Here is a 26,639-nt window from a genome sequence, read left to right on the forward strand (position 1 = left end):
ACTCGTGTAATTGGGTTGTTGCAAAAGCAACCAATTCTATAGTCAAACTCTCTGTTTTGTTTTTGCATAGTTCATTTATGATTACTATTATTATATACTCTTTCCAAGAATTGAAAATTAAAAGAAGAAAGGACAGAAGTCAGTCAATTCAAATATTCAAATTTTAGACCCATTAAACATTAGAGGATTTAGTTAAAGCCCCTAAATTATGATTTTATACTATGGTTTTAAAGATTCAAGACTAAGGAGGAAAAAAACTATGAAGAAGTCAAGGACATTAAATTTGAAATCCCCTGTAAAGAATTTTAAGGTTGGATCATAAATGAAAATATTAATTCATACCTTTATAAACTTTAATAATGATACTAAATTAAAACTCTAAACTAATGATAGTATCAATTTAAGTTATAAACTTCAGTGAATGCATCGTTTTACACCTTCTTCTACATTTCGTTTGAATTCATCATTTCAATCAATTAAACTTCAAAATTTTTATAAGCTAATCGATTTGGTCTTTCGTTATTCACCTCTTGAAATCATCCATCGAAAAAGACATAATTTTTTCAAATGTTAGTTTTATAAAATGGACAATTTGAAATAAATGAAAAAAGTTTTAGAGATTGTTTTAATATGATTAATAGTTTTACAAGATTATTTTTCACACTTGAAATTAATTGTTGTATCAAACAATCTTCTAATAAAGAAAATTGACATATTAGATTTCACTAATTAAGTATTTAATTTTTAGAATTGAAATAAGTACAATTATTAATTGAAAGTTTTTATAGTCTACATGAGCTTAGATTAGTGATAAATTCCTTGTATAAACTCTCGTTAGCAATATATAGAATACCGATATCATATGAACGATTGAGGTTTCAATTTATAAACAAAAAATTATAAAAATGTATTTTGATTAACTAGAAAATATTTTTAATTTTTAAATAAATTAAAATGTTGATATAAAAAATGACATACAAAAGAAAAATCAACAAAAATTTAATATCATATTGTTGGTTCAAAATCAAGGGAGGTGACATTACCAATGGTTGAACTAAAAGAAATTTACATAAATTTGTAGAGAAACTCCATAGTTTCTTGTTGGACACGTCGGGTCCTATCTCCAAATTGTTTATTTCTACTTTCAAAAAAAAAAAAAATTCCATCTGTGTAGTCAGCTACCATCATAAGTCAATTCAAATTTTCACATCTTAAAACTTTTTTTTTAGAAAGAAGTAAAATAAAGTTTTGATTTTAGATCTCATTTTGATTTTTTAAAAATTATTCTAAAGCTCCACAAACTCATGGGAGTAAAAAACTAAAGTAGAATTCAACATTCCTTTAGTTAATATTCTACACTAAGATTATGGTAGAAATACCACCTCCGACCAACTGCTTTATCCCACTTTGGTCAGATGGAATCAAGTTAAAAAGGATAAAGAGTGATCAATAATCGCTAGGAGAGATAGAGTTAGTCAAGAACCCTGACTAACATCCCACAATAACATGAAATATACCTAAAATAACAATTATATTTATAAACAAATTGACCAACAGACATATAAGTTGATCGATTCAATGGTGACTTGGTCGAAAAATCGATTCGTCACACTTTTCAAGTTCAAATTCGATTCTTCAAACCATATATTTAAAAGAAGAAAAAACTAAGATAGTGTTTGAGTAGTTCACACCAAGCAAGAAGAAAAGAAAAGTTTACTCAACTCTTATTTACTATTGTTTCTTAAAAGAAGGTAGGATGAGGAAGTGTAACCTTTTGATTGTCAAAGTCGACGGTATAAATATTCAAGTTCATATTTTGGGTATGAGATAAAGTTGAGTAATAATCAGAAGCTATTAAGCATAATTAACCATTGACTACTAGGCATTAGATTTATTAAAAATAGAAAGAATGAAATTTATTGAAGTACCGACGCTGAATTCGGTATTTGACCATTGCCAACAAAGAAAAAGGGCCTACAAAAAGATACAGACGTCATTATAATAGAAAGTTTCAAAATTTCAAATCCAAATCTTCTTTTATGTTTGACAAATCTACCAAAGTCACCCAACAAACACAGCAGTAGAAAACAATACCCATTGATTCACACACGAACAAGATGAAGTTTCAACACTATGGGGCGTTTTGGTTTATCCAGCAAGAAGAAGAAAGTACCTGGAAATAGCCAATAGTCAAACCAACAGCCTCAGCATCAAGCAATTACAGTCCCAACTCCAAGCGCCATAGCAAGAACAAGACCAAGTAAAATTCAAAATTCCTTTGTCAACACGCAACCTACTCTCTCTACTTCTCTACTTCTCAACAACAACACCCATTCAAACACCAACCCTTTTTCATTTTACCTATAAATTAAGCTTCAACCCCCTTAGCCATTTCATCAAACACCTTCTCTTCATTTCACCCTTAACACCTCTCAGACGTATCACCAAACACCTTCTCTTCATTTCACTGTTTTTTTTCTCCACGCTTTGTTTATCCTCAGTCATATCATCAAACACCTTCCTTTTCGTTCAACCTTTGCTTCTCTTAACCCCAATTTCTCTCAGACGCATCGTCCAACACATTACCTTCGTTCCAGATTCCACTTCAACCCAGAGACTTCTAAAATGAATTTCGGAAAATTAAGTGTCCTTTTGATCGTTCTTGTCGTCGCTTTGACGTTGCTGAGCAACAGCTCCACCGTGGACGCCGCCAGAGTGGTGCCCGGAGACTTCGCGAGCGTCAATCACTTGGAGATGTACCCGTCGGCGTACGAGCAAGCGAAGCATACGGTGTCGTGTTGGCTTGGGCGGTTATCGTCCGGCCCCAGCCCCAAGGGTCCTGGGCACTGATTGCTCCCCCGCCGGGCCACCGTCCACCGAAACAGACCTTTGGCGAGGAGGCTCATTTTTTCCTTTTGTTAATTCTTTGATACGTACATGACACAGACTGGCCGAAGACCGTCTTGACCAAATCTATAGTTTGAAGAAATATTTTATTTCATTTTCTCTCTCTTTTTTTACTTCAACACAATATATTGAGGGAAGAGAATATGTATTTTTTTTCTCTTTTTTTTACTTATTTTGGATTTGAGTTTTCTTTTATTTATTTATAATGGTATGATATTCAAAACAAAAATTTGACATGTCCTACATAAATAAAATTTATTATTTATTATTTGTTCATCTAACTATTTTCGTTTTCTTATTTAAAGTTGATATAGACGTAATCGAATAGAATAACAACATCCTTGTTAGTCGTAGTTGTAACTCGAACGTGGATAAGTTTTTCGATAAATTTTGTTGAAATAGTAAATTGATTAAATAATGTATGTAACTCGTGTCGTTTAATTAGACTTGTGTATTTGTTTCATTCTGATATTTAAATTTTCAAATTTTATGTTTTAGATTTTACATTCTTAAAAGGATCATTGTTTTTTATCCCTTGACTTATAATATTTTAGACTAAATTATCCAAAAGTATATGTATATTTTATTTTTGGTAAAAAATGCTTTAAAATTTTTGAAAGTTTAAAATATACATTTAAAGTTTTTAAATGTGTTTAAAATACCCTTGTTGTTAGTTTGGGTGGAAATCGTTGATAGTTTATCGCGTAAATATGTTTGAATTTTTGGAAATTTCAATAATATACCAGTAAAATATACACTTGGTGTATGAACAAAAACGGTTAATACATTTTGCTTCTTCCTATCTTCGTGTAGATCCTACACTCGTTTTTATTAAGTGTTTTCTTAAATTGGTTTATGTAAAATACTAATATTAAAAAGAAATAAAACTGGTGTATAGACTATAATGAGAATAAAGAAAACAATAAAGAGATTTTAGGAACTTAAGAGTCAGTTTGGGAGAGGAAAAAAGTTACGGAAAAAAAGATTATGATAATCCTAGTGTTATTGGGGTTAGAGTTATTACTGGTAGTGTTATGGTAATATGTGTTTGGGAGAAGAATCATTATTATAGTATTATGATAATATGCGTTTGTGGAAAAGATTATAATTGTAGTGTTATTATAACTTGTGTTTGGGGAAAAGGTTATAAGTGTAGTATTATGATAAGATGAAGTAGGAAAATTTGTAGGGTTATTTAACCCTAATCCCAAAAGTGCAAACCCTTGTTTGGACCATAAACCTTTTCCTAATCCCCTAAATCCCCCACCCCAAACACACTCTAAATGTTTATGAAAGGTGTACGTGTTGACAAATTTTAAACAATTGTCACATCATTTATCAAGTTCACATAGTTTTTCAAACAAATTGCAATGATGTGGAAGCAGTCTAGCCATTTACGATTAAATTTCTAAATAATAATAACTAATAATGGTCTAACTTTATTCCAAACCAAACCAGTATGAAAGTTTTATAACAATTTTCAAAACTATCACCTAAATCAATATTTTTCATAAAATCAGAAGTTTGATATATTTTGATGGATATGCATAGATTGTTACATAAGGCATAATATGTAGAGTGTAAGAGAAATAATGCATTTAATAAAAAAAAAAAACAAAAGTTATAATGTCACCTTGATAGTTTCTCTCTATAAAGAAATCAATCAACAAGAATATTCTTCAAGGCAAGCAAAAGCCACGTAGTTGGGAAACGACCAAATTGCCTTTCATCACAACGGTAGATAAAGAAGCAAAAATGAAAACTCCCCATTTTTAGTTTCAGAAAGGAACAACTACCACTCTCCATTGAGCACAATTCCAGTGGCTTGCGTACTCCTCTAATCCCTTTATCTCCAGGTAAATGAGAAATTTTCATGGGTATTCATCATACCCGCCCTTTTTTTTTTCTTTCTCACTTCAATTTCTATGTTTTCTTTCGATAATTCGTATACCCTTTTCGTAGAATTGACGGACCTTGTTGTAATTTAGGACCGTGGTGGCTGGAGAAGTGGAGTTATTGCTTTGGGCTATACTGTTTATGTGATTGTGGTGTCTTTTGAGTTGGAATTGGATTGATATTCTGGCTTTAAGCTGAGGAAGAAGACAATTGTAGAAGGCTACAAGTGATTTCTGGTAGTGATTCTCGGTTTCATTTCATCCACCGAAGTAGATTAGTTTTCTTTCTCAAATTCTGGGTCTTCGGTGAAAGGATTAATTGTTGTGTTCTTCTGTTTCTGATCTCGTGTGTTGAAAGATTGGAGGTAAGATTTAGTTGTGGAGTTGGGGTTTTGGTGAAATGTCACTATGTGGGTCTCTCTCTGCTCTGAACTTGAGGTGGGACAAAGGTGTTCCAAAAGTAACTTCGAGATGCTGTTCTCCATTAAGTTGTGAGAAAAGCAATGGTTTAGCGTTTTGGGGTAGTGAGATTGTGGGCGATGGGTTGAAAGTATCTGGCAGACATGTTAGTAGGAAACTGTATAAGGGAACTTTACCACTAAAGGTTTGTCCTCGTTGAGATTCCAGATTATTTTGTTTCTTGTGCAGTTGTTGATTGGAATTAGTTATTGTTATCATTTTTTCGTTAACAGGTAGTTTGTGTGGATTACCCTAGACCACAGATAGATGATACAGTTAATTTCATTGAAGCAGCTTCCTTATCTGCTAGTTTTCGTGCTTCTGCACGTCCCAGTAAACCATTGAAAGTAGTGATTGCTGGGGCAGGTCAGGACTTTAATTTCCTAGCTTGACTTAACTCCTTATTGGAAATGAGATAGATGAAGCCAATTACAAAATGTATTATATTGTTTCTTTATATTTAATGGTATAATCATGTTTTCAAACTCTATAGGATTGGCTGGTTTATCGACAGCAAAATATTTGGCAGATGCTGGCCACAAACCTGTTTTACTAGAAGCTCGAGATGTTTTAGGTGGAAAGGTAGGCCTGCCGGACATAATGTTGTTTGGTTATAAGCTCTATTATAGACTATCTATTTTTCCAGCATTAGTTGCATAGTCTATTTCTCTGGATATTTTGTATAGAAATTGTATATTTGTGCTGTGCTGAGTCTTCTAGTGTTTCATTTCTTATCCGCTGTACTTTAGCTTTTTGGTCAAATTTGAATTTAGCTATACTTGCAAAATATTAATCTTTCTGAACAGTCGAGCCCCTTATCTTGTTGATCATTTTAATGGCATATGCATTACTGACTCCATTAGTTAATGAGGGTAGATAAACTGTAGTTATAAAATGGGGAGATAATTTGCTCTAAGTAAGTGTCAAAAGAGAATTGAATTCCGAAAAGTAGTTTGTCACAGTTATTATTTGGGAAGGAATGGGCGTTGTGTCCCAACCAAAGATTCCAAGTAAGTGCCAAAAGAGTAGATTCCAAAAATATTTTATGTTGCAGTTCTTATGTGTGAAGATGTCTGCGTTGTGTTCCAACCAAAGGTTCCAATAAAAAGCTTGAACATGATTAAGCCAAAGGATCCCTTTATCCTTTTGGAGAGGATGTCCCAACAGAAGCTTGGATGAGTGAAGTATACCATTTCAACTGATGATGGAACTTTATGGTTCAAGAGGATTGCTTGCTGAGTCATATGGGGGAATTAACATGCATTTATAATAGTGCATGTCTCAATGCCTACCCAAGAAATATACACTTTCCATGCCAATGAATTGAACAATCTGAAATCTAATACCTTGAGTGTTCACATCATCAATTGTATACTTCCTAGCCCTTCCCCTATATCGTTGTTCTATTAGTTCTACTTATAAGTTACATGGGTCCTGCGAGGTCACTCCGTGCTCAAACTATAATTACCACAATTGCGCCTTTTTCTTATCCTTCTATGTGGACGTGGAGTTACAGGGTTACCATTTTGAGAGAAAAGGATGCATTTTTGAGAGACAAGGATGCATTTTTGAGATGTAAAGTGGAAGTCCTAAAGGTGGTTTTTGCAGGCCTACGAGCATGCTGTTGTTGGGAATTTTCTTATTTAATATATATTTTGACAACCAAATTGTCTCTTTATCCTGCCCCCCCTACTTCTCTCTTTTTCTCAAGCCTAAACAAGTTTGCTTTTCTTAAGCTGCATATTGTTTCTTATTAAGAAAGAGAAACAGTGGTTATATTGTTATAATTTGTGACAGTATTTTATTCAAATTAATAATTGAGGCAGTTTTACAGATATTCTTGTAAGTAATTCTTTAGACTATATCATTTTTATAGGTCTTAACGAATCTTGATTTTTCCTATTATGTTTTATTTACTCTTTTCTTATAGGTAGCAGCTTGGAAAGATGATGATGGAGACTGGTATGAGACTGGTCTGCACATATTCTGTAAGTATTATAGGGGGATGATCAATTTTCCTAGTGCTATGATCAGTTGATGTCTGAAGTAGTGCTGTTTGCTTCTGATTCTCAAACTCAGTATAATTCAATTTGGTTTATAAAACCCTTTTTCTAGTCTGTCCCTATTGTATAGTATGGGATCACAAGTATTTTTAATGTTTTATTTCTATTGTCATTAAAGTTGTTGCATGACGAAACTTCCTAGTCTTCTTCTTATTTGAAGAGCTCAGATATGAGGTTAACCTTCAATGTTTTATTTCTATTGTCATTAAAGTTGTTGCATGACGAAACTTCCTAGTCTTCTTCTTATTTGAAGAGCTCAGATATGAGGTTAACCTTCAATCATTATGTTCTATAGTCTACAATATAGTCCACTTGTATTTAAATTAATATTTTACCACAGTTTCCATTTCTCTTTCTAAAACTATCTTGTACCTGATAAAAACTAAGGTCAATTGTACAACCAGCTATTTACAAATATATGTTATCTTGTTTGCATGAGATGCTAATTTCTGATCCTTTTTTTTCTCTATTCTTGCTGGAAAGTTGGGGCTTATCCCAATGTGCAGAACTTGTTTGGAGAACTTGGAATCAATGACCGATTGCAGTGGAAGGAACATTCAATGATATTTGCTATGCCAAACAAGCCGGGGGAGTTCAGCCGATTTGATTTCCCTGAAAAACTTCCTGCACCTATAAATGGTAGGCGTGAGCAATTGCATACGTTGGAATGTGGCTGAAATAAACTTTACGCCTTTGAAAGGGCTAATCATGATTTGCAATGATCATATTCTTGTTATGCATACTGTAGCCTGGTCATTCAGTCAACCAGCTAGTCTGTTGGTATTAAATTTTAGATTTGTTTGATAGATTACCCAACAAAATTTCTTGTGCCACATGGCTAGAATAGTTACTTGGGTTCATTCTGAAAAAATCTTTATTTCTCCCCGTGGCAATGAAATTTCATATTACCTTGTGCTTAATTGGTGTTAACTTCTTGTGTGTTCTGAATTTGAATCATGCTGTCTGCCGGTGATGCTGGTTGTGTGCATTTCTTTATTTGCTAAATTATCATTTTGTGCCCCTTGGTCTCTGGAAATATTTTATGATACCAGAAATGCAGGTTTCCTAAAACTTTGAGAATTACTGACAGGGATATGGGCTATTTTAAGGAACAACGAAATGCTTACTTGGCCAGAGAAAATTAAATTTGCAATTGGGCTCCTGCCGGCAATGCTTGGTGGGCAATCTTATGTTGAGGCTCAAGATAATTTAACTGTGCAAGAGTGGATGAGAAGTCGGGTATGGTTAACATGCACTAAAACTTTTATTGAATCTGCGGGTAACATAAACTGAAAGAAAATCTCAGATTCGAAGTGATAAAATTGCCATTGAAAATCTCCAAAAGCAGAATTCCAAATTATGGTAGGAACATGTACTCGATGAAGTACCCAAGTTTACATGGCCTCATATTGTATATGATAAATTATGAGGGAAAAATTTGTAAAAAAGGGTTTTCTTCTTTGGATTCTAGCGATAGTGTTGATTCTACGGTGGGATAAAGTTCAAAGAGAACAGGGTGCCGGAAGTGAATTAGGCCATAGACACACACACACACACACACACACACATATCTATACATAATACACACACACACATATCTATACATAATACACACACACACATATCTATACACAGTACACACACACACATACCTATATACACATACACACACACACACATATACATGTAAACACACACATACATACACATGTACACACATATATACATACACACACACACACATACACATACACACGCATATGTGTCCATACATATATATGAATGTATATTTTAAATGAGAAATATTTACAATTAATAGTCAGGAAAATATTTGGAGGGAAAACTTGTCATTTGTTAACTTTTTGGTGTACTTATTGTTTTTTTTGTTTATTTCATCCAATTTATTACACTTCATAATCAAAGTTAGTTCAATAATACGTGTATTCATGGGCATCTCTTATCAATAAATTGCTAGTTTGGTTTAAAATGCCTTCTTTTGGCATTTATTTTTGTTTTCTTATCCAGGGAGTACCTGATCGTGTAACAACAGAGGTGTTTATTGCTATGTCAAAGGCTCTGAACTTCATTAACCCCGATGAACTTTCTATGCAATGCATTTTGATTGCCTTGAATCGATTTCTTCAGGTATGATTACCTTGTCAATTTTATAGTATTTCTAGTTTTCTTTTTGTATGAGAAACAATATAGTCTTTCTACTTTAGTCACTAGTTTGGAGATTTTTTTAACAAGAAGCAAAACTTTTGATTGATGTAATGAAAAGAGAATAATCCTCAAAGGATACAAACTCCACATGAGAGTAAGAGAAAAAAATTGAAAAACCCTACCAAGAAAATATAAAAGCACACATGTTGAGACAAATTTCCTGTAGTGTTAGTTTCAAGAACAACTTAATAGGGAACACCTAGATGGAGTCTTTCAAATGAGCTAATTCAAAATGATGGATCCAGGGAATTTGCTTATCATGGAAAATTCTTTGATTTATTTCCAGAACAATTATGACAATATAGCGTTCACCGCATTAGTTCAACACGTGTTGGAATTTACTTTTTACCTTTTCATTAATTGATCAATCTTTGATTCACCTATATTAATCCCACATGATGCTGATTTCTCCATTTCTTTCCAAGGATTTTCTAATATGTGCACACCACAGACATACAGTTACTTAGTTTATGTTTGAACCCATTTGATGTCTCCCCCCTCCATTGTAGGGACTATAATTGGATGACTTAAAAGTGCGATGAATTTCAGTTTCCACTCTCTTTATGACACTTTATTCTATTGTTATGGGAGACAACTATCCTAGTTCTACCCTTTGTTCTTGGAAATACATTTTTCCTATCTGGTTTTCAAAATAAATTTGATGAATTAGTTAAAATCTTATTACCTCTACAGTAGTTTCATGCTGGCTGCCATTAATATTGTGGCAACTCTTTGAGAATTGAATTATGAATTTTTCTTATGATCCAAGCCTTATTAATTTGATTACATGTAACTCTTGTAGGAGAAGCATGGCTCTAAGATGGCTTTCTTAGATGGAAATCCTCCTGAGAGACTATGTGAGCCAATTGTCGAGCATATTCAGTCATTGGGTGGTGAAGTACGACTTAATTCCAGGATACAAAAAATTGAGTTGAACAATGATGGAACAGTGAAGAGGTTCTCATTAAACGATGGGAATGTAATTGAAGGAGATGCTTACGTATTTGCTACTCCGGGTAACGTAACTTTTGGTGAAATCTTTTACATATATCATATTTTTTAAATTTCACTTAAATTGTAATTCATTTATTCCATACAGTTGATATCCTGAAGCTTCTTTTGCCTGATGACTGGAAAGCAATCCCATACTTCAAAAAGCTGGAAAAATTAGTTGGAGTTCCAGTAATCAATGTCCACATATGGTAGTAGTACCCTCCCCCTCTCTTGGATTATTCACGCTACTTTGTGAGGGCCCCTATGCTTTTCAATACTCCTTCTTTTTCATATCCTAAGTTCTTTTCCTATGGGTATGTTAGATTGACTAGTTGACTTAAGTTGTAGGAGTAGTTTTTGATTATTGGGAAGAATGTCATCTGTGATTATATGATGAGACAAAGCATGAGGAGTCCTTTGCAATTCACAATTTGATTGGAAATTTAATACATAGGATTTTTTTTTGTAAGATCATTAAGGAACTCTTTCACTACAACTTATCAATTTTCATATGGTTCATTTCATTTTATGATTCGTATTTAAACAACATATTTTATGATGTGTGTTAGATATTTTTTTTAAACAAAAATTATCAATAAACTGGTTAATTGGATAATTATCTTAAATAATATTTAAATTATTTAAAGAATGGTTTTGGATGATATATGATTCTAATTTTAGGTAAAGACTACCATAGAATCTACACAATGGGATCTCTTTCTCTACTTCCTAGTCCCCCCTCGTGCTCTCTGTTTCCTCCCTCCTCTCATGTCATTTGTTTCTTCTCATCCTCTTAGGTCCGGTTATGGAGTTTCTTCTTAAGTTTATCATATGGTTGCAATGGTTGATCATGCTCTTCCTTGTCGTTTTGTCTCATTGAAAGCAGTTCATTTTGTCTGGTCAGATAAAATGTTCAAAGGTGACTCAGGCGAGAGAATTATCAATGCAGTAATTGATGGATATAAATCTTTTGCAATTTTGTCTGAACCTCATCACTTAGATACTTATATAGAACCAAGATTGGGATTAGTAGTTTTTCTTTTTTGTAGAGTAACTTCTAATAGAAAAGAAAGTATGGAGAAGATTATGGCCTAAAAACTGTGGTAGGATATGATACATCATGGCTTGGATGGGTACGAAAAATCCAAGTTGTAGACTAGCTTTCCGAGATTATTGAGGACTGATCATGTGGCGTTTAATTTATGAGTGTTTTGAGAAATATAAACATGGGGCATGTGTATCGCAATGTTAATGTAACCAAATATAGGTGCTTCATATAATCAATAATTTGGTGATATTATTTTTCTTTGCAGGTTTGACAGGAAACTGAAGAATACCTATGATCACTTACTTTTTAGCAGGTCCTTTGTTTATTCATATTTAACTTTCTGCATTTGGTGATAGAACGGTTTTTGTATCTCATAATGCATTTTTGTTATTTGATAGAAGGTTGTTCTTGGGCGAACTATATAATCCCCTTCCTCCACAAAATAATTATAATAATAAGGAAAAAGAGGAAACTAATCAAGTGAAACCAGAAAGCTAGTGCAAAAACATGCTAAATTTAATATCTTGGGTAGTAAGATTACACGATGCTTTTATTGATTTTACCCTTGACGCTAAATATTTTCTATTTCTTTACCTCAATGCAGGAGTCCGCTTCTTAGTGTTTATGCGGACATGTCAGTTACATGTAAGGTATAATTACTTACAACTGAGGCTGTTTTTATTTCGGTGGGTTTTGATCCAACTCATGAGCATAGCCCTAAAAATTTTATATTTCCATTTTTAATATTGGGAAATCTCACCTTCAAGTATTTGTGAGCATATCCTCACAAGAATAAGATATGAATATATTGAAATATGATGATGAAGAAATACAAGATAAATCCAAGTATATAAAGGAACTTGGAATCTTTCTCTTGAGTGTACTCACCCAAGCCCTAGAACACTCCACAAGTAGTCCACCCTTCACTCACTCACCCTCTTTCTATCTTTAACAACATTCAGCACCCTTATTCCCCTTTACGGCTATCTAAGTACCTAAAAGTATTCTCCTAGTCTTGGCACATCTGGTAGCAATTCAAAATACTCGTATCTCACATTTTCATGGACATATAAGAATATTTACTTTACTGTTTTATAAATCATTTGTCTTCAACCCAAGGGCCTTTATTTCTTCCCCTTTCTGTCTTTCTTCTATAGATATGTAAATATGGCCAGATTGTTAAAGCACTACTTTTGTCATTCAAGCAAGATATATGCAATTCCTTTATTGTATGCATATCAATATATCAGGTTCCCAATAGTTCTGTTAAGGGTCTGTTGTTTCTCTTATTTCCATCTTTTGGGAATTACAAAAAGTTAAATTTGATTTATGGTGTAAGAGAATGAAATTAAATGCAATCAACTATGCATTTGGTTAATCATTGTCTCAAGTCTTTAAATTCTCATTCTCTTGCAATATGGGTTTGTTCTGTCCTTGCTTTCCGACTTTGGTTCCTGGAGCTTCTCTAATCAGCAATTGCAGTATGTAGTGCTACCAATGGTCTTTAAATTTCTCATTCTTTTGATATCCTCATCACTGGTAGTTTAGTATGCTCAGCAGTAATATTCTCTCGTGCTTTTCTGATACAGGAATATTATAACCCAAACCAGTCCATGTTGGAACTAGTCTTCGCACCTGCAGAAGAGTGGATTTCTCGGAGTGACTCGGACATTATTGATGCGACAATGGTGGAACTAGCTAAACTATTTCCTGACGAAATTTCTGCTGATCAGAGCAAAGCTAAGATCGTGAAGTACCACGTTGTTAAAACCCCAAGGTATACATATAACCATTAACTTTAGAGTCTGGTGACCCTTTTCTAGAAAAAATGGATATTTTTATCAGCAAAATTAAACAGTGTCAATCTCTGCACTAAAAATAAGAGAACTTTAACAAAAAGCAAGCATTTGTTTGAACAACATAATGTAAAAATGACGGTCAATAAATGAGTCTTGAAGCTCTATCTGGAGATTAAATTATCAATATAGGTAATGTAATCTGCATTAAAAGCATAAAACGGTGATTGGCATACATATCATTGTAGCTATGGACAACCTTCTGTTTACTTTCAAATATCATAAGGGTTGTATGGCCACTTAACAATTTGGAAACCCATAGATTGGAGGGCTTTCTTTGCCAATCCCTTGATTTAAGCTTAGGGCCCTCATCTCTGAGGTCTTAAGGGCATGTTTGGAGATGAAATGGAATGAATTTGTAATGAGTTTTAATTCCAAGCCCATGTTTGGATTGAGCATTTTAGGTTTGGTTTGTTATACCAAACTCGTTCTCCTTCCAAGTTTTCAACTTTAACTCCCTTTTTCACTATTTTGACGCTTTACGATCCCATTCTTGTTTCGCCTTCAATTTCCCACTCATTTAAATGCCTCTTGGATTTTCAATAATCCTAACTACAGTCTAGCATCCCAAACTATCTCTAGGTTGGTCTCCTCTCTTAATTTTAAATTTTGTCTAGTTCCTCATTATAGAATAAAATAAAAACAACTTGGAACCTATAGTTATTGAATACTTTTCTAGCTAGAAAAAGAAATCAGTCTTTTCAGATGTCGATTGCCACCCTAATTGATATTGCTTACAGGTCCGTTTACAAGACTGTGCCTGACTGCGAACCATGTCGCCCCTTGCAACGATCTCCCATTGAGGGATTTTATTTAGCTGGTGACTACACGAAACAAAAGTATTTAGCTTCTATGGAAGGTGCTATTCTTTCAGGAAAGCTTTGTGCACAGGCTATTGTGAAGGTAATTTTTCCGTTAACCTTGTTAGTTGTTACAGAGGAAACTTATGAGTAGGAAGAAATGAATATTGGTTATACGTGTTCATGTCCCATCCCATGCATGCATATTGCAGGACTGTGAAGCACTAGCTGCTCGAGAGCAAAGACGGGTTGCCGAGGCTGGCGTTCGTTGACAATAGCTTTTAGGGTAATTTTGGAAGGAAAAGATTAATAAAAAAAAATTACTTTCACATACTATCAACCATAGAGACATTTCTGCTCCAATGACACAAATTGTAATGCCATATGTTGGACATAATTTTGATTCCACAGTTACATAAATTAAAAACAGTGTAATTTTTTTTTTTTATTATTGGAAAAACTTTACACAGATATAAAACACCTCCCTATCATTTTCTAATAATCAAAAGAGTACAAGAGAAATAATATATATAGGCTATAATAAGCTCCCTAACAAAAAGTAAATAAAAGGGTACAATAAATTAGCCAAATATTCTTGGGGCTCTAAATAGTCCACTAGCCCTTGATTTCCAACAAGATATGATATTGATTAAGGAGTTAAAAAGTAATATCTATTCATTTGTAAATGTTCAACCATTTGTATATTGTCATGAAAAAGAATATTCTAAAGGAAAATTTTGTTGTACATTCATAATGATAGACCCTAAACAAAATCATCAAACTCAGATGAGACACAAAAAATTGTTTAACATTAATGTTAATGACCACACGTATAATATGATCGATAACCATATGAAAAGAAAAGATCAATCAAATGATTTTTGTTTAATGATCGTTACCGGCTCATCCAATTGATTGAGATGATACATATTGATAACATGTGAGGGTATGAACTTTTTTGAAATGCAAACTGTTATCGTTTAAATATCCATATTCATTTCACCAATTTTTCATATAGAAATTAGAACCGAGTAATTAATTAATTAAATGTAAGAGAATAATTAATATTGTAGGGATGAATTAAATTTAGTATTATTTAGTATGTTATTACATTAATTATTTAATTATTTCCAATAAAAATGAATGAATATTTTTATTCTAAACATTTATTTAATTTAATTACTAAAAATAATTTAATAAATACAAAGTGAATGACAAAACCGCTAAAAATATTTATAAATATAGCAAAATTTCATAGTCTATCAATGATATTTTGCTACATGTACAAATATTTTTGTTTATTTTGTTATACTAAAAAAAGCTAAATATATGATTGTTATATATATATATATATATATATAAAAAGTAAGGGTCATTTGATCATATTCATGTTTTTTGTTTCACATCCCTTATTTCTTGCTTCTCATCCGAACTAAAAACAATAATATATTTAATAATTACTTTACTTCTATTTAATTTTGAAAATGAACAAAAATTAAAAGTTCAAATACAAAAGCAGTATATTAAAACCATAATGTAACGAAGAAATAAATTTAATATTGCTGCTATAAAAAATCAATATTATTTAAAATATAGGATAATTGTTATGAATAGAAAATAAAAATATTTACTAAAAAACGGTTTGATGAATTTTGTTATATTTTGTAAATAGTTTCAATATTTTGTTACTCTTGAAAATAACCTATATACTATTTTAATAACTTAAAATAAAAACAAATAAATAATTTTATGCTTACATTAAAAAATAAGGAGAATCGTAAAAGTAGCCAATTTGACAAAATATTTACAACATATAGCAAAAATGTTAGATTATATAAATAATAATAGGCATAGATAGAATCCAAAAGTTTACTATAGCTTGTAAATATTTTAATTCATTTTGTTATTTAAAAAGAAAAGTTATTAAAAATAGCAATTTATGATAATCGAATTAATGTCACTTATATTTTTAAAGTTGTAAAAATAGCAAATTTAAAAATAAATTATTGTTAGATTACCATATAATTATCGTTCTCTTACCATCATATTTGTCGAATTTGCCCATATGAAAAAAAAAAAAGTGTTATGAAGTTTTTTTATATTTTTTATTAAGTGCAATTTCCTTTTAAAAGATGTCCCTTAAAATAAAAAGAAATTTCTTTTCCTTTTCCCTTAAATATTTTTAGGCTACAAATCCAATAACATATTTTTTATTTACTTAATTAAAATAAAAAGAAATAAATATTTAATATAAAGTCGTTAATTAGTTGAATTTATTTTCCCTTTTCCCTTTTCCTTAAGAAAACTTCAAATCCTTTTCCTTTTACAAATCTCCACTCCAAAACTCTCTCTTATAAATATTTTGAGAACCCAGCAATGATCAATCATCTCTCAACGTAAAAGTATTTGAGGATCGAGTAGAAAATCAAACTCCTTCCCATACTAATCCACAAAAGCCTTGCTATATAAATCATGAGTTTATTCGTTCGACAAGTTTGGTATCATAATCTCGCCCAAGAATTGGCCATTCTCAATGACCACCTTTTCAAGTTTCCAGTGATCGTCATGGACACTGAGTTCCCTGGCTTTCTCCGTTCCACTCCCAGAGGTGCTCCCCAGGAACATCTCTACCAAGATTTGAAGTTCAATGTAAACCATTTGAAAATTCTTCAACTGGGTCTCACTCTGATGGATGAGAATGAGCATGTTGGGTTGTCTTGGGTGTTCACCTTTTCTGATTTTGATGAACAAACAGACCTCTCTAGTCCTACGTCAATGCAATATTTGAAGAACAACAAAGGGTTTGAATTCAAGAAACAAAGGAAAGACGGAATTCCATCGGCTGAATTCCGACGTGCATTTCTGCCAATCTTCTCTAGCAATCGAATAACCAAATGGATCACATTTCATGGTATTTACGATGTTGCTTACTTATTGAAGTTAATGATAATCAAAGCCATGCCCGAGTCCATGGTGGAATTTGCTATTATAGCTCAACGTTTCCTTGGTACAGTCAATGACCTCAAGTACATGATTGGCCATTGTGAACGTTTAATGAAGGGTGAACTCGGACTTAAGAGACTTGCCGAGTTACTTGATGTGAACGACACTGTTTTCAGTGGTGGCTCTGATAGTTTGTTGATAGCTTTGGCATATGTGAAGATGAAGAAGCTAAAACTTTCGTCGGAGAATACTGGTGGATTTTTGTATGGTTTTCAATACAGAATTAGAGGATATAAAACCTTTTGTTATCGTTATTAACCAAAATCATTACCACCTTTCGGTTGGAACAGTGTAATCTTGAAACTCTGTTGATATATAATGCTATATTCTTAATGCTATATTTTTAGTATTCTTTTTTTAGTTAAATTTTTCTAACGGTTATTTTCATCCTCATCAGGTGTGACTCAATATAATTGTGTTAAAAGAGGATCTTAATAATACATGCATTCAATTATAGTTATAATTTTGATATTAGTTTTAATTTGGTATATATTTATTTAAGTTGATATATAATGCCCTAGAACACTCCATAAGTAGTCCACCCTTCATTCACTCACCCTCTTTCTATTTTTAACAACATTGAGGTACTAATTTTCTATCTAATTACACCCTTATTCCCCTTTACTGCTATCTAAGTACCTAAAAAGTATTCTCCTAGTCTTGGCACATCTGGTAGCAATTCAAAATAATTATATCTCACATTTTCATGGACATATAAGAATATTTACTTTAATATTTTATAAATCATTTGTCTTCAACCCAAGGGCCTTTATTTATTTCCCTTTCTTCTATAGATATGTAAATAGAGCTAGATTGTTAAGCACTACTTTTGTCATTCAAGTAAGATATATATATGCATATCAATATTTATCAGGTTCCCAATAGTTCTGTTAACATATGTTGTTTCTCTTATTTCCATCTTTTGGGAATTACAAAAAGTTGTTAAATTTGATTTATGGTGTAAGAGAATGAAATTAAATGCGATCAACAATACATTTGGTTAATCATCATCTAAGTCTTTAAATTTCTCATTCTCTTGCAATATGAGTTTGTTCTCTCTCCCTTTCTCACTTTGGTTCGTGGACCCTCTCTAATCAGCAACACTATATAGTGCAACCGCAACCAATGGCCTATACCATCCCTTTAGCTTACATATCATAACAATTGACCAGCATATCTTTGGGGTGTTTTTAGTTTATGGATTTTGTTAATTATGTGAACTCTAAAATCTGATTAAGGATGTATTTTGATTTTGGATATGACGAGGGCGTGGGAATCTAGTTGAGATGACTAGATGCTCTAGCTGATACTCTGTTCTCATTTCATTGTATTTTGAAGAATAGTCTATTTTTATTCGATTAATGAAAGGTATCCATTTTAAAAAAAGATTTCTTCTATTTTCCATCGTCTTACTCTTTGTTTACTGAAAGTCCATTAGCTCCATGATGTAATTCAAAGTTGGATTTGGATCCTTCCTCTTATTCAAGAATTCAATCGGCCATTCTCAATAGGAGAATGATTATTTGATGGTTGAATGTAACTAATTAGTTGTTGTAACTGATTAGTTTGAAGAAAATAGAAAAAACACCTAATAACAAAATAACAGAAAAAACAGCTGATAACAAAAAAACAACTAATAACAGAAAAAACAGCTAATAACAAAAAACAACTAATAACAGAAAAAACAGCTAATAACAGGAAAATAGTTAATATCATCTGTTTATTATGACTGCATCATTCCACCATGGCGGAGTCCATGGTGGAATTCGCCGTCATAGCTCAACATTACCTTAGTACAGTCAACGACCTCAAGTACATGATTGGCAATTGTGAACAATGGTGAAGTGGGACTTAAGACGCCGAGTTATTCACAATGGTGAAGTGGGACTTAAGACGCCGAGTTACTCGATGTGAACGACACTATTTTCAATGGTGGTTCGGATAGTTTGTTGATAGCTTTGACGCATGCGAAGATGAAGAAGATGCTCAAGTTTCCGCGGAAGAATGCTATGGATTTTTTTATTGAAGACTCATTAAAATAATCTATTTTCTGTTAACCGGTTAAGTTAGTGGGTAGGTGGTAGAACAAAGTGGTTTTTATTTTTAGTAAGTGTATCAATTTTTTTTGTAAACCTTTGATAAAGAGATTTTAATTGATTATTCACATAGGAAAGAAGAAAGTAAGTTTTTTTTTGTAAGCCTTTAATAGGACATTTTAATTGATTATTTAGATATGAAAAAAGAAAGTAGTTTTCTGGTTTGGCCTGCTGAATTTTTTTTCTCTATCCATAAGGTGTCTAGAATTTTTCCAATAATTTTGTATGGTTTTTCAACACAGAATTCGAGAATATAAAACATTTTGTTATCCAGCACTATATTATTACTCGAACCCATTACCACCTTTCTAATTTTTTCAACCCACCTCATTACCCAACCTCATTGCCTTTCCCCACGATAGCTTTCAATCCAACCATCTTTCTAACTGCAGCGACTTCAATATATCTCATTCTCATTCGTATTAGTTGCTACTCATTCCATCGTTTAAAATCCCCATAAGCCCAAATTATATTGTATTCTCAACAATCAAATAACCAAATGGATCACATTTAAGGACATTTACAATGTTGCTTATTTATTGAAGCTAATGATGATCAAAGCCATGCCGGAGTCCAGGGTGGAATTCATCATCATAGCTCAACGTTTCCTTGGTACAATCAACGACCTAATTGTGAACGTTTGACCAATGGTGAACTCGGACTTATGAGACTTGCCGAGTTACTGGAGGTGAACGACACTATTTTCAATGGTGGTTCTGATAGTTTGTTGATAGCTTCGGCTTGTGCGAAGATGAAGAAGCTGAAGCTTTCTCGAGAGAATGCTGATGGATTTTTGTATGGTTTTCAATATAGAATTCAAGGATATAAAACCTATGCAATACTATATTATTAACCCAACTCATTACCACCTTTCCAAAACTTCCAACCCAAGCATAGTACCTTATTACCCAACCTCATTGCTTTTCCACAATAACTTTCTATCGTCTAAAATCTCCATAGGCCCAAGTTACATTGTCTAAAATCTCCATAGGCCCAAGTTACTTGCTACTTTTCACAACAACCCCGATGAATAAAATGGTGAAGTATTTGAATATATTAATTAATGGATGAGATGGATCGATAATAGTAATGTATGCAAAAAACTCGATCACTAAGCAGGTTGCCTTTTAGCTTTGGATGTAAATATAGCGTGTGTTAGGATCTTTAGATTTTGTAACTATTAGGAAGGAATTTAAGTTAGGTTAATATGGGATAGTGCAAACTGTCTAAACTTGAAAATATATGATATATAATGCTATCTTTGAGTATTATTCCTTTTTCTTATACATTTTTAGTATTCTTTTTTTAGTTATATTTTTCTACTTTTTTATTTTATATAATTGGATTAAAAGAGGATCTTAATAATATACGAAATATATTCGAGCTACACTTAGCTTGTATAAAAAGAGGTGGATGTTAGAAGAAGAAACTATATAAAAAAAAAAAAAAAAAAAAAACTTGATTTGAGAAACCTCAAAGAAGAATAATAAGTAATTGATTTTATTTTCTGTGATGAATTGAACTACACACTCGATATACTAACTTAGACATCAAAGTAGAATAAGTTCAACATCACATTGTTGCAAGAATAGAATCTCTTACGTAGGTCAACTTGAAACAACTAAAATTGAGGATCACGAATTAAAGAAAAACCTACAATATCATCCAACAAGATCTAAACAAATCCAATAAACCTATCACGAAAGAAAAAGTATCTAATAAAGAAAAAATGAATTAGATGAAGAAATATATAATGTAATATGAATGATAATAACAATATAGTTTTTATAAGGAAAGGATTGGACGTGTGAAGTATAAGCGGGAAATGTTTTTATTGTTATCATTTATATATAAAACTTTATAATTTTAATGGCTTTGATTTAGGTTTATAACGTTAACTTCTCTGCTTCCTCTCTCTTACTTCTTTCTTCTAGCCGCGCCGAAATTTCTCTCTGATCACTCTCTCCCGCGCTCCAATCTCTCTCTTCTTTCCCTCTTTCCTTCCGTTGTTCCTCCATAGCTTTTTTTTCTTCACTTCCTCACTTGGGTCGGCTGCATTTTTCTTTCTCTCTTAGTCTCCTCTGACCCTTCTTTGTAATTCCCTCTTTACTTTGTGCTGCATGTCATTGCTGATTTTGGAAATTGAACTTCGTGTCTGCTTGGTCTGGGTGTTTTTGGGTAATGTTCTTTATACTGATTTTGGGTTTTTCTTAATTTTTGTTTTCTTCTTCTGTACTTTGAATTCTGTTTTTTTTTTTTTTAATTTATTGTGTGAACTTTGAAGGTATTCATTTGATATTGGATTTTTATATTGAAATGGGATTAAGAAGGAAAAGTGCAGCTCTTTGCATATTGGTAGTGAAAGAATTGGTGGTTAGGGACAATTTGTGGGTTAGAATGTTTTAATAGGCTCTATTGTTAGCAGTTTTTGTTTAGAGCCTATTTTCCTTGGCTGCTAGGCGTGAGTAATTTCTAGCTTGATTTATGAAGAAGTGGAACAATTTCATTAGTTCTGTTGTTTGATTCCATTAAAAAAAATTACCGCCACTTCTCTCTCATTTTGAAGGGTTGGTAGATGAGATGACTTGAGAAGAATTGAATTATTGGGGATAAGATATGCTGAGATTGTGGGATTTATTTGTGGAGTAAGATTCCGAATATTTGATATGAAATGGAGTGCCAATTTGATTCTTGAGTTTACAATTTGTACTGTGAAGTCTAATTAGATTTGATTTCATGATATATTAATACGTCTTTCTTTTGGATTGTGTTGACAGAATGTCTTGTGCCACCGTATAGCCATTGATACACCTAAAACCGCACAAGCCAACGGGATTAAAAAATAAAATGCTGCACGGATTAAGTTGGATATTTCGTTGATAAATTCAAATAGGAAGGGCAGGGGGAGGAGCTAGTGTGGGGAACCATTTCTTGGAATGGAAACTCATAGCAAAGCTACTTGTCGGGAGGATCTAGAGGTTGACATAATCGAAGGTTCAAATAAAACTGATCCCAAATTTTGTGGGAAAGAAGACCCTGATGCAACTGAATATTCAAGCTCATTCGGGGAGACATCTGATGCGGATAATGGTTCAGTATTTAGGGAAGGAGAAGTAGAAACTCAATTTTTTGGAGACATCGGCTTGCCACCCACATTTGGTTCATTTAGTAGCACGCTTCAAATAAGGTTTATTTTTTTCCAGGCTGCAAATATAATCCATCAAATATATTTTGTTATAAGAAAAACCACATAGAAAACTAAAGGATTATGAGCTAACATGATAGCCTTGCTTTCTACCTTTCTTAATGATTTTGGTTGCCCTTGATTGGACTACTTAATGATATCAATAAAGCATACATACCTAGTCTTTGAAAGTGGAGATATACAACCAAGACTTAGAAGCTGTCTTTCCTCAATTTTATTTCCCCAACAAAAGAATAAGGGAAAGGTGATTCCTAATCCTTGTGATTCTTGGGAGTTGAATATTCTTGTCCTTGATTGATTAAAAAAGTCTAGAACCCTTGCAAACAAGAAATCTGTTAATCTTTGTAAAGGGGTCTTTCCTCAAGTTGTAGAGTGTTGCAATCTTTGTAAGATAGATGGGGAAAATAGTTGGCATTTTTCTTGGTTTGTCATTTAGCAAAAAGATCATGGACTTGAATGTTTAATGTGTTGAAGTTCTCTGGTACTGGTACAATAATCGAAGGACTAGTTAACTCAACTTTTTTTCTAGCTCTTCCAACTTGAAATACTTACACATTGTGGGTGATAAGAGTAGAAAGTATCTAGGGTTAATTTAGAAATAAAGAATTCCAGAAGTTTTAGGGAACAAATTGTGAATTTATCTCATTTTTATGTTTTTACTTGGTGCTCCCTTTCTACACACGTAGTTACAATTCATTTGTAAAACCAGCTACGATTTTTTATACATTGACCTTTCATATACATATACATATACATATACATATACATATACATATACATACATACACACACACATATATTAGTAATTAATGTAATTTTGTTTCTTATAGAGAAACAAAAAATAAAGAAGCGTCACACATGTAGTTAATACTAACTGAAATGGTTTTCCTTGTAATTCTTCTATGGGAGATAAAGGTCTTTTCGATCTCAGGTCTGGTTATTTTTTTTCACTACACGAATGGAAAATGCCATTTGTTCATAAAAACAAAAAAGTTAAAACGTGTAATGGTAAGCATAGAAAATCTGGCAATCCCATCTTTTTGGTATCATGAAGATGAGGAATAACATCAAGCATCTTGATCATTATTTTGTTCCCAAATCAGGATGCAGAGCTAATCAGCTTTATGTTTATACTTTACGCATTTGAATGGTTCAACTGGCTCTGCTCTTTTGTAGGAAGAGGAAGTTAACAACTCACTGGCAAAACTTTATCCGCCCTCTAATGTGGCGCTGCAAGTGGACAGAATTGAGAATTAAAGAAATTGAGTCACAGGCATTGAAATATTCCAGAGCACTTGCAGTGTATGAACAAGAAAAAGTTCCTGCCCATGATCCAACAATGGAAGATTTTTTTTCAAAAACTTTTCCATTTTCTAGCCAATATTACAGAAAAAAGGCAATGAAACGAAGAAAACGGAAGAAAATTGAAGATGCAATTGATATTTCATCCTATATGTCACATCATAACCTTTTCTCATACTTTGGTACCAACTTTAACCTCGTAGCTATAACTTCTTGTTTTTTCACTTCTCCTTCTAAATGCAACTGTATCATTTGGTTACTTTTGTTTTTTAACGTAGAAAATAAGAGATCTGAACTAGATGGTACTTCTGTAGCTGATGAATTTGCAAATCCAGGTAAAATATTTCTGCTGTTTCCCACATATTTTCTACATGGCATGAAGTTTTTTTTTTTTTTTTTGGTGATGATAGCTGATGGGAAGGCTAACCAAGACACTTTCACTGGATATTTGGAGTATTATATTGAATGAAGGCAATCTTCAACTATTTTAAACGTTGGGCAAAAAAGCTTTATTTCATTTTCATGCATTTTTTAGGGAGAAAAAAGCTAGAAGATATATTTTTTTTCAAATGAAACTTTATTCTCTTGTAGTTTTTAGTGCATTTAACTGAAGTATCCCTTTCTTTACCATATCATCAACCAAAATTTTTTTTCCTAATTGAATGTCCTATCATATTTTAATCTCTCTAATTTAACGTGGTACATCTTATTTAGAAAAGTATAAGCACTTTACTCGGACTTCTCTCTCTCTTTTTTTTTGGTCTCACATGCAACAATTAGGACATATATCATATCTTCTCTTTGCTGAAACACGCATAAATATGAAATCAGCCACTACACGTTTCAAAAAAGCTTGAGAATCCTTTTTCTTCTTTTGTTCTTGTGTGTGTGTGTGTGTGGACTGGTGGGGGTGGCTTAGTATTTGCATAAACATTATTCCATTGCATATATCTTGGTTGTGCAAGGCCATTGTTTTCTTTGATTTATATTTAATATGCAAACTGTCTTCTTGTTCATTCTAATGATTCTTTCTTAGTTCATTACCTTCCTTAATCCCTTCAATTTCATATTTACAAATTAGAAAATTTAAAGTTGGCTTCTGTTGTTATTGGGTCAGTGAAAATGGAGAAAAATGCTGATTCTGATGACAAGTTTGGGATTAATGACGACTCCATTCTTGAGTCCAGAGACACTGATAACTCTTTGGAACAAGTACTCTGGAAAATTGAAGTGGTGCATTCTCGACTACTCAAACTAAAGGGTCAAATGGACAAGGTGATGTCAAAAAATGCTGCAATATTTTCTTCCTCAGAGAATCTGAGCCTTCTTGCACCTTGTGAGGCACAGACCAGCTCTGCCCCTAGTCCTACATTTTCTGCTGGAAATGGAGAACTATCAGTCGGAGTTATGTGTGCATCGACTCAACGTATATCAGAGTGTGATATCGGTGATCTAATGAAGCCTGAAAGTGCTATTTCAAGCTTTGGGGATGCTATATTAGTTCCTGATATCATTGAAAGTACAGTTGGGAATTTGACTGCTACCGATGTTTCGCTTCCTCAACCCCAAATTGGGGACTCAACTGAGGCTGTAAGAATATGTCCAGCTTATTAATATGTCTTATACACGTCCTTTTCTTGTGACTGATAATGCTAGAGACAACTTTTGGTTTGAAGTTTGAACTCCCAAAAATAGGTTTGCATTTTTCTTTTCAAGTTTCTATGTTTATAGACTATAAATTAAAAAAGGGCATTTTCCTCAATTGCAAAGAAGTTAACTGATATACTTCATGTCTATGGAACGAAATTAACATCTTTGCAACACTGCCTTTCATGAGAATATATATGTTTTTCTCTTAAGAAGCTATGATGTACATTTGGATTTTATTTATCATGGTCTGTTTTCATTTGATCTCTTTGATACGCATATACTGCATGACTATGAAATGAAAATTTCATCTTTTAATAGCTTTCATGAGAATAGATATGTTAAGCTCTAAAGAAGCTATATTGCACATTTAAATTTCTGTCTTAAGGGTAACTTTTGCTCTTCTTAATTAGCAAATAAGTAGATCCCTTCTTCTAACGTCAAAGCTGACCTTCGCAGATTGTTGATAACGTGCTGATACACAACGAGGTGGTTGAGGCAGAGAAAAACACGGATAGCAAGATTGTTGCACAGCCAGTTGAAAAGCATCATGAAGCAGAAAAAGTCAACCAAGGTGAAGGCACCAGTCTCAGCTCAAATCCAACAACACAGCCTGATCCTGCGGGAAAAGCTTTGGTCTCTGAGGAACAATCAGCTCTTAAGAAATGTTTAGCTTCAGATATCAACTTCCCCAGGAACAAGAGAAAACGAGGGGAAAGAAAAGCGGGACCGGGTAGTTGGAACAAGAAACATTCGAGCGAACCCGATAGTCAGTAAGTGATTTACCTGTGTCCATTAGAGTAACTGGAGCTGGTCAGGCGTAAAATCTCCATCTTGCCATTAGCTGTTGGTATAGGTATGTAATGACCAGTTTTCAGGTTTAGGTCTGACAGTAATTTACAAAATGGAGCATCTCTCTATTGTTGCTGCCTCGATGAGTTAGAGACTGATCCTGAGTTTTACTTATGTAACTTCTCTGTATAATGTTTATTAGGAACAGATCTCTCTCTTAGTCTTAAGTTGGTTTAGATCTCTCAATAAAATAACTTTTGCCAACACTTTTTACCTTGAATTACTGACCTACTTGAATGAATCATGCTATTAAGGATTTGTCTGTCTAGAATTCACCTTTCAGTTAGAAG

General features: G+C 32.9%; 3 protein-coding genes and 1 long non-coding RNA gene across 6 annotated transcripts; 3 read left to right on the forward strand and 1 right to left on the reverse strand.

The window, feature by feature from the left end:
* Positions 1-1,699: 1,699 nt before the first annotated feature.
* Positions 1,700-3,114, reverse strand: LOC116403198. Its single transcript, XR_004215827.1, has 2 exons — positions 2,174-3,114; positions 1,700-1,974 (listed from the first exon to the last, which is right to left on the reverse strand). It is a non-coding gene; the product is annotated as an uncharacterized LOC116403198 (long non-coding RNA).
* Positions 3,115-4,570: 1,456 nt separating this feature from the next.
* LOC101209155 (15-cis-phytoene desaturase, chloroplastic/chromoplastic) lies at positions 4,571-14,722 on the forward strand. Of its 2 annotated transcripts, XM_031884287.1 has the most exons (16): positions 4,571-4,763; positions 4,896-5,039; positions 5,161-5,406; positions 5,495-5,627; positions 5,755-5,843; positions 7,192-7,249; positions 7,808-7,963; positions 8,415-8,563; positions 9,350-9,469; positions 10,350-10,563; positions 10,647-10,749; positions 11,854-11,901; positions 12,193-12,238; positions 13,178-13,365; positions 14,185-14,347; positions 14,457-14,722. In XM_031884287.1, exons 3-16 carry the CDS (start codon positions 5,203-5,205, stop codon positions 14,514-14,516), a joined length of 1,731 nt encoding a protein of 576 aa, XP_031740147.1. In that variant the 5' UTR covers positions 4,571-4,763; positions 4,896-5,039; positions 5,161-5,202; the 3' UTR covers positions 14,517-14,722. The 2 variants fall into 2 exon arrangements, with proteins under 2 accessions (XP_031740147.1, XP_031740146.1); XM_031884286.1 differs by having other exon boundaries at positions 4,595-4,763; positions 4,870-5,406.
* A 1,994-nt stretch (positions 14,723-16,716) lies between these two features.
* On the forward strand, positions 16,717-17,505 carry LOC101209405 (putative CCR4-associated factor 1 homolog 8). The gene has a single exon (XM_004151345.1). The coding sequence runs from the start codon at positions 16,717-16,719 to the stop codon at positions 17,503-17,505; it is 789 nt and encodes a 262-aa protein (XP_004151393.1).
* Positions 17,506-21,207: 3,702 nt separating this feature from the next.
* Positions 21,208-26,605, forward strand: LOC101221808. Of its 2 annotated transcripts, XM_031884748.1 has the most exons (7): positions 21,244-21,521; positions 21,910-21,988; positions 22,121-22,530; positions 23,725-24,032; positions 24,129-24,185; positions 24,968-25,440; positions 25,957-26,605. In XM_031884748.1, the coding sequence occupies exons 3-7, from the start codon at positions 22,280-22,282 to the stop codon at positions 26,272-26,274; spliced, it is 1,407 nt and encodes a 468-aa protein (XP_031740608.1). In that variant the 5' UTR covers positions 21,244-21,521; positions 21,910-21,988; positions 22,121-22,279; the 3' UTR covers positions 26,275-26,605. The 2 variants fall into 2 exon arrangements, with proteins under 2 accessions (XP_004152310.1, XP_031740608.1); XM_004152262.3 differs by lacking the exon at positions 21,910-21,988 and having other exon boundaries at positions 21,208-21,521.
* The last annotated feature ends 34 nt before the right edge of the window (positions 26,606-26,639 follow it).

This window comes from Cucumis sativus, chromosome 4 (genome assembly GCF_000004075.3).
Source record: "Cucumis sativus cultivar 9930 chromosome 4, Cucumber_9930_V3, whole genome shotgun sequence".
Taxonomy (NCBI): domain Eukaryota; kingdom Viridiplantae; phylum Streptophyta; class Magnoliopsida; order Cucurbitales; family Cucurbitaceae; genus Cucumis; species Cucumis sativus.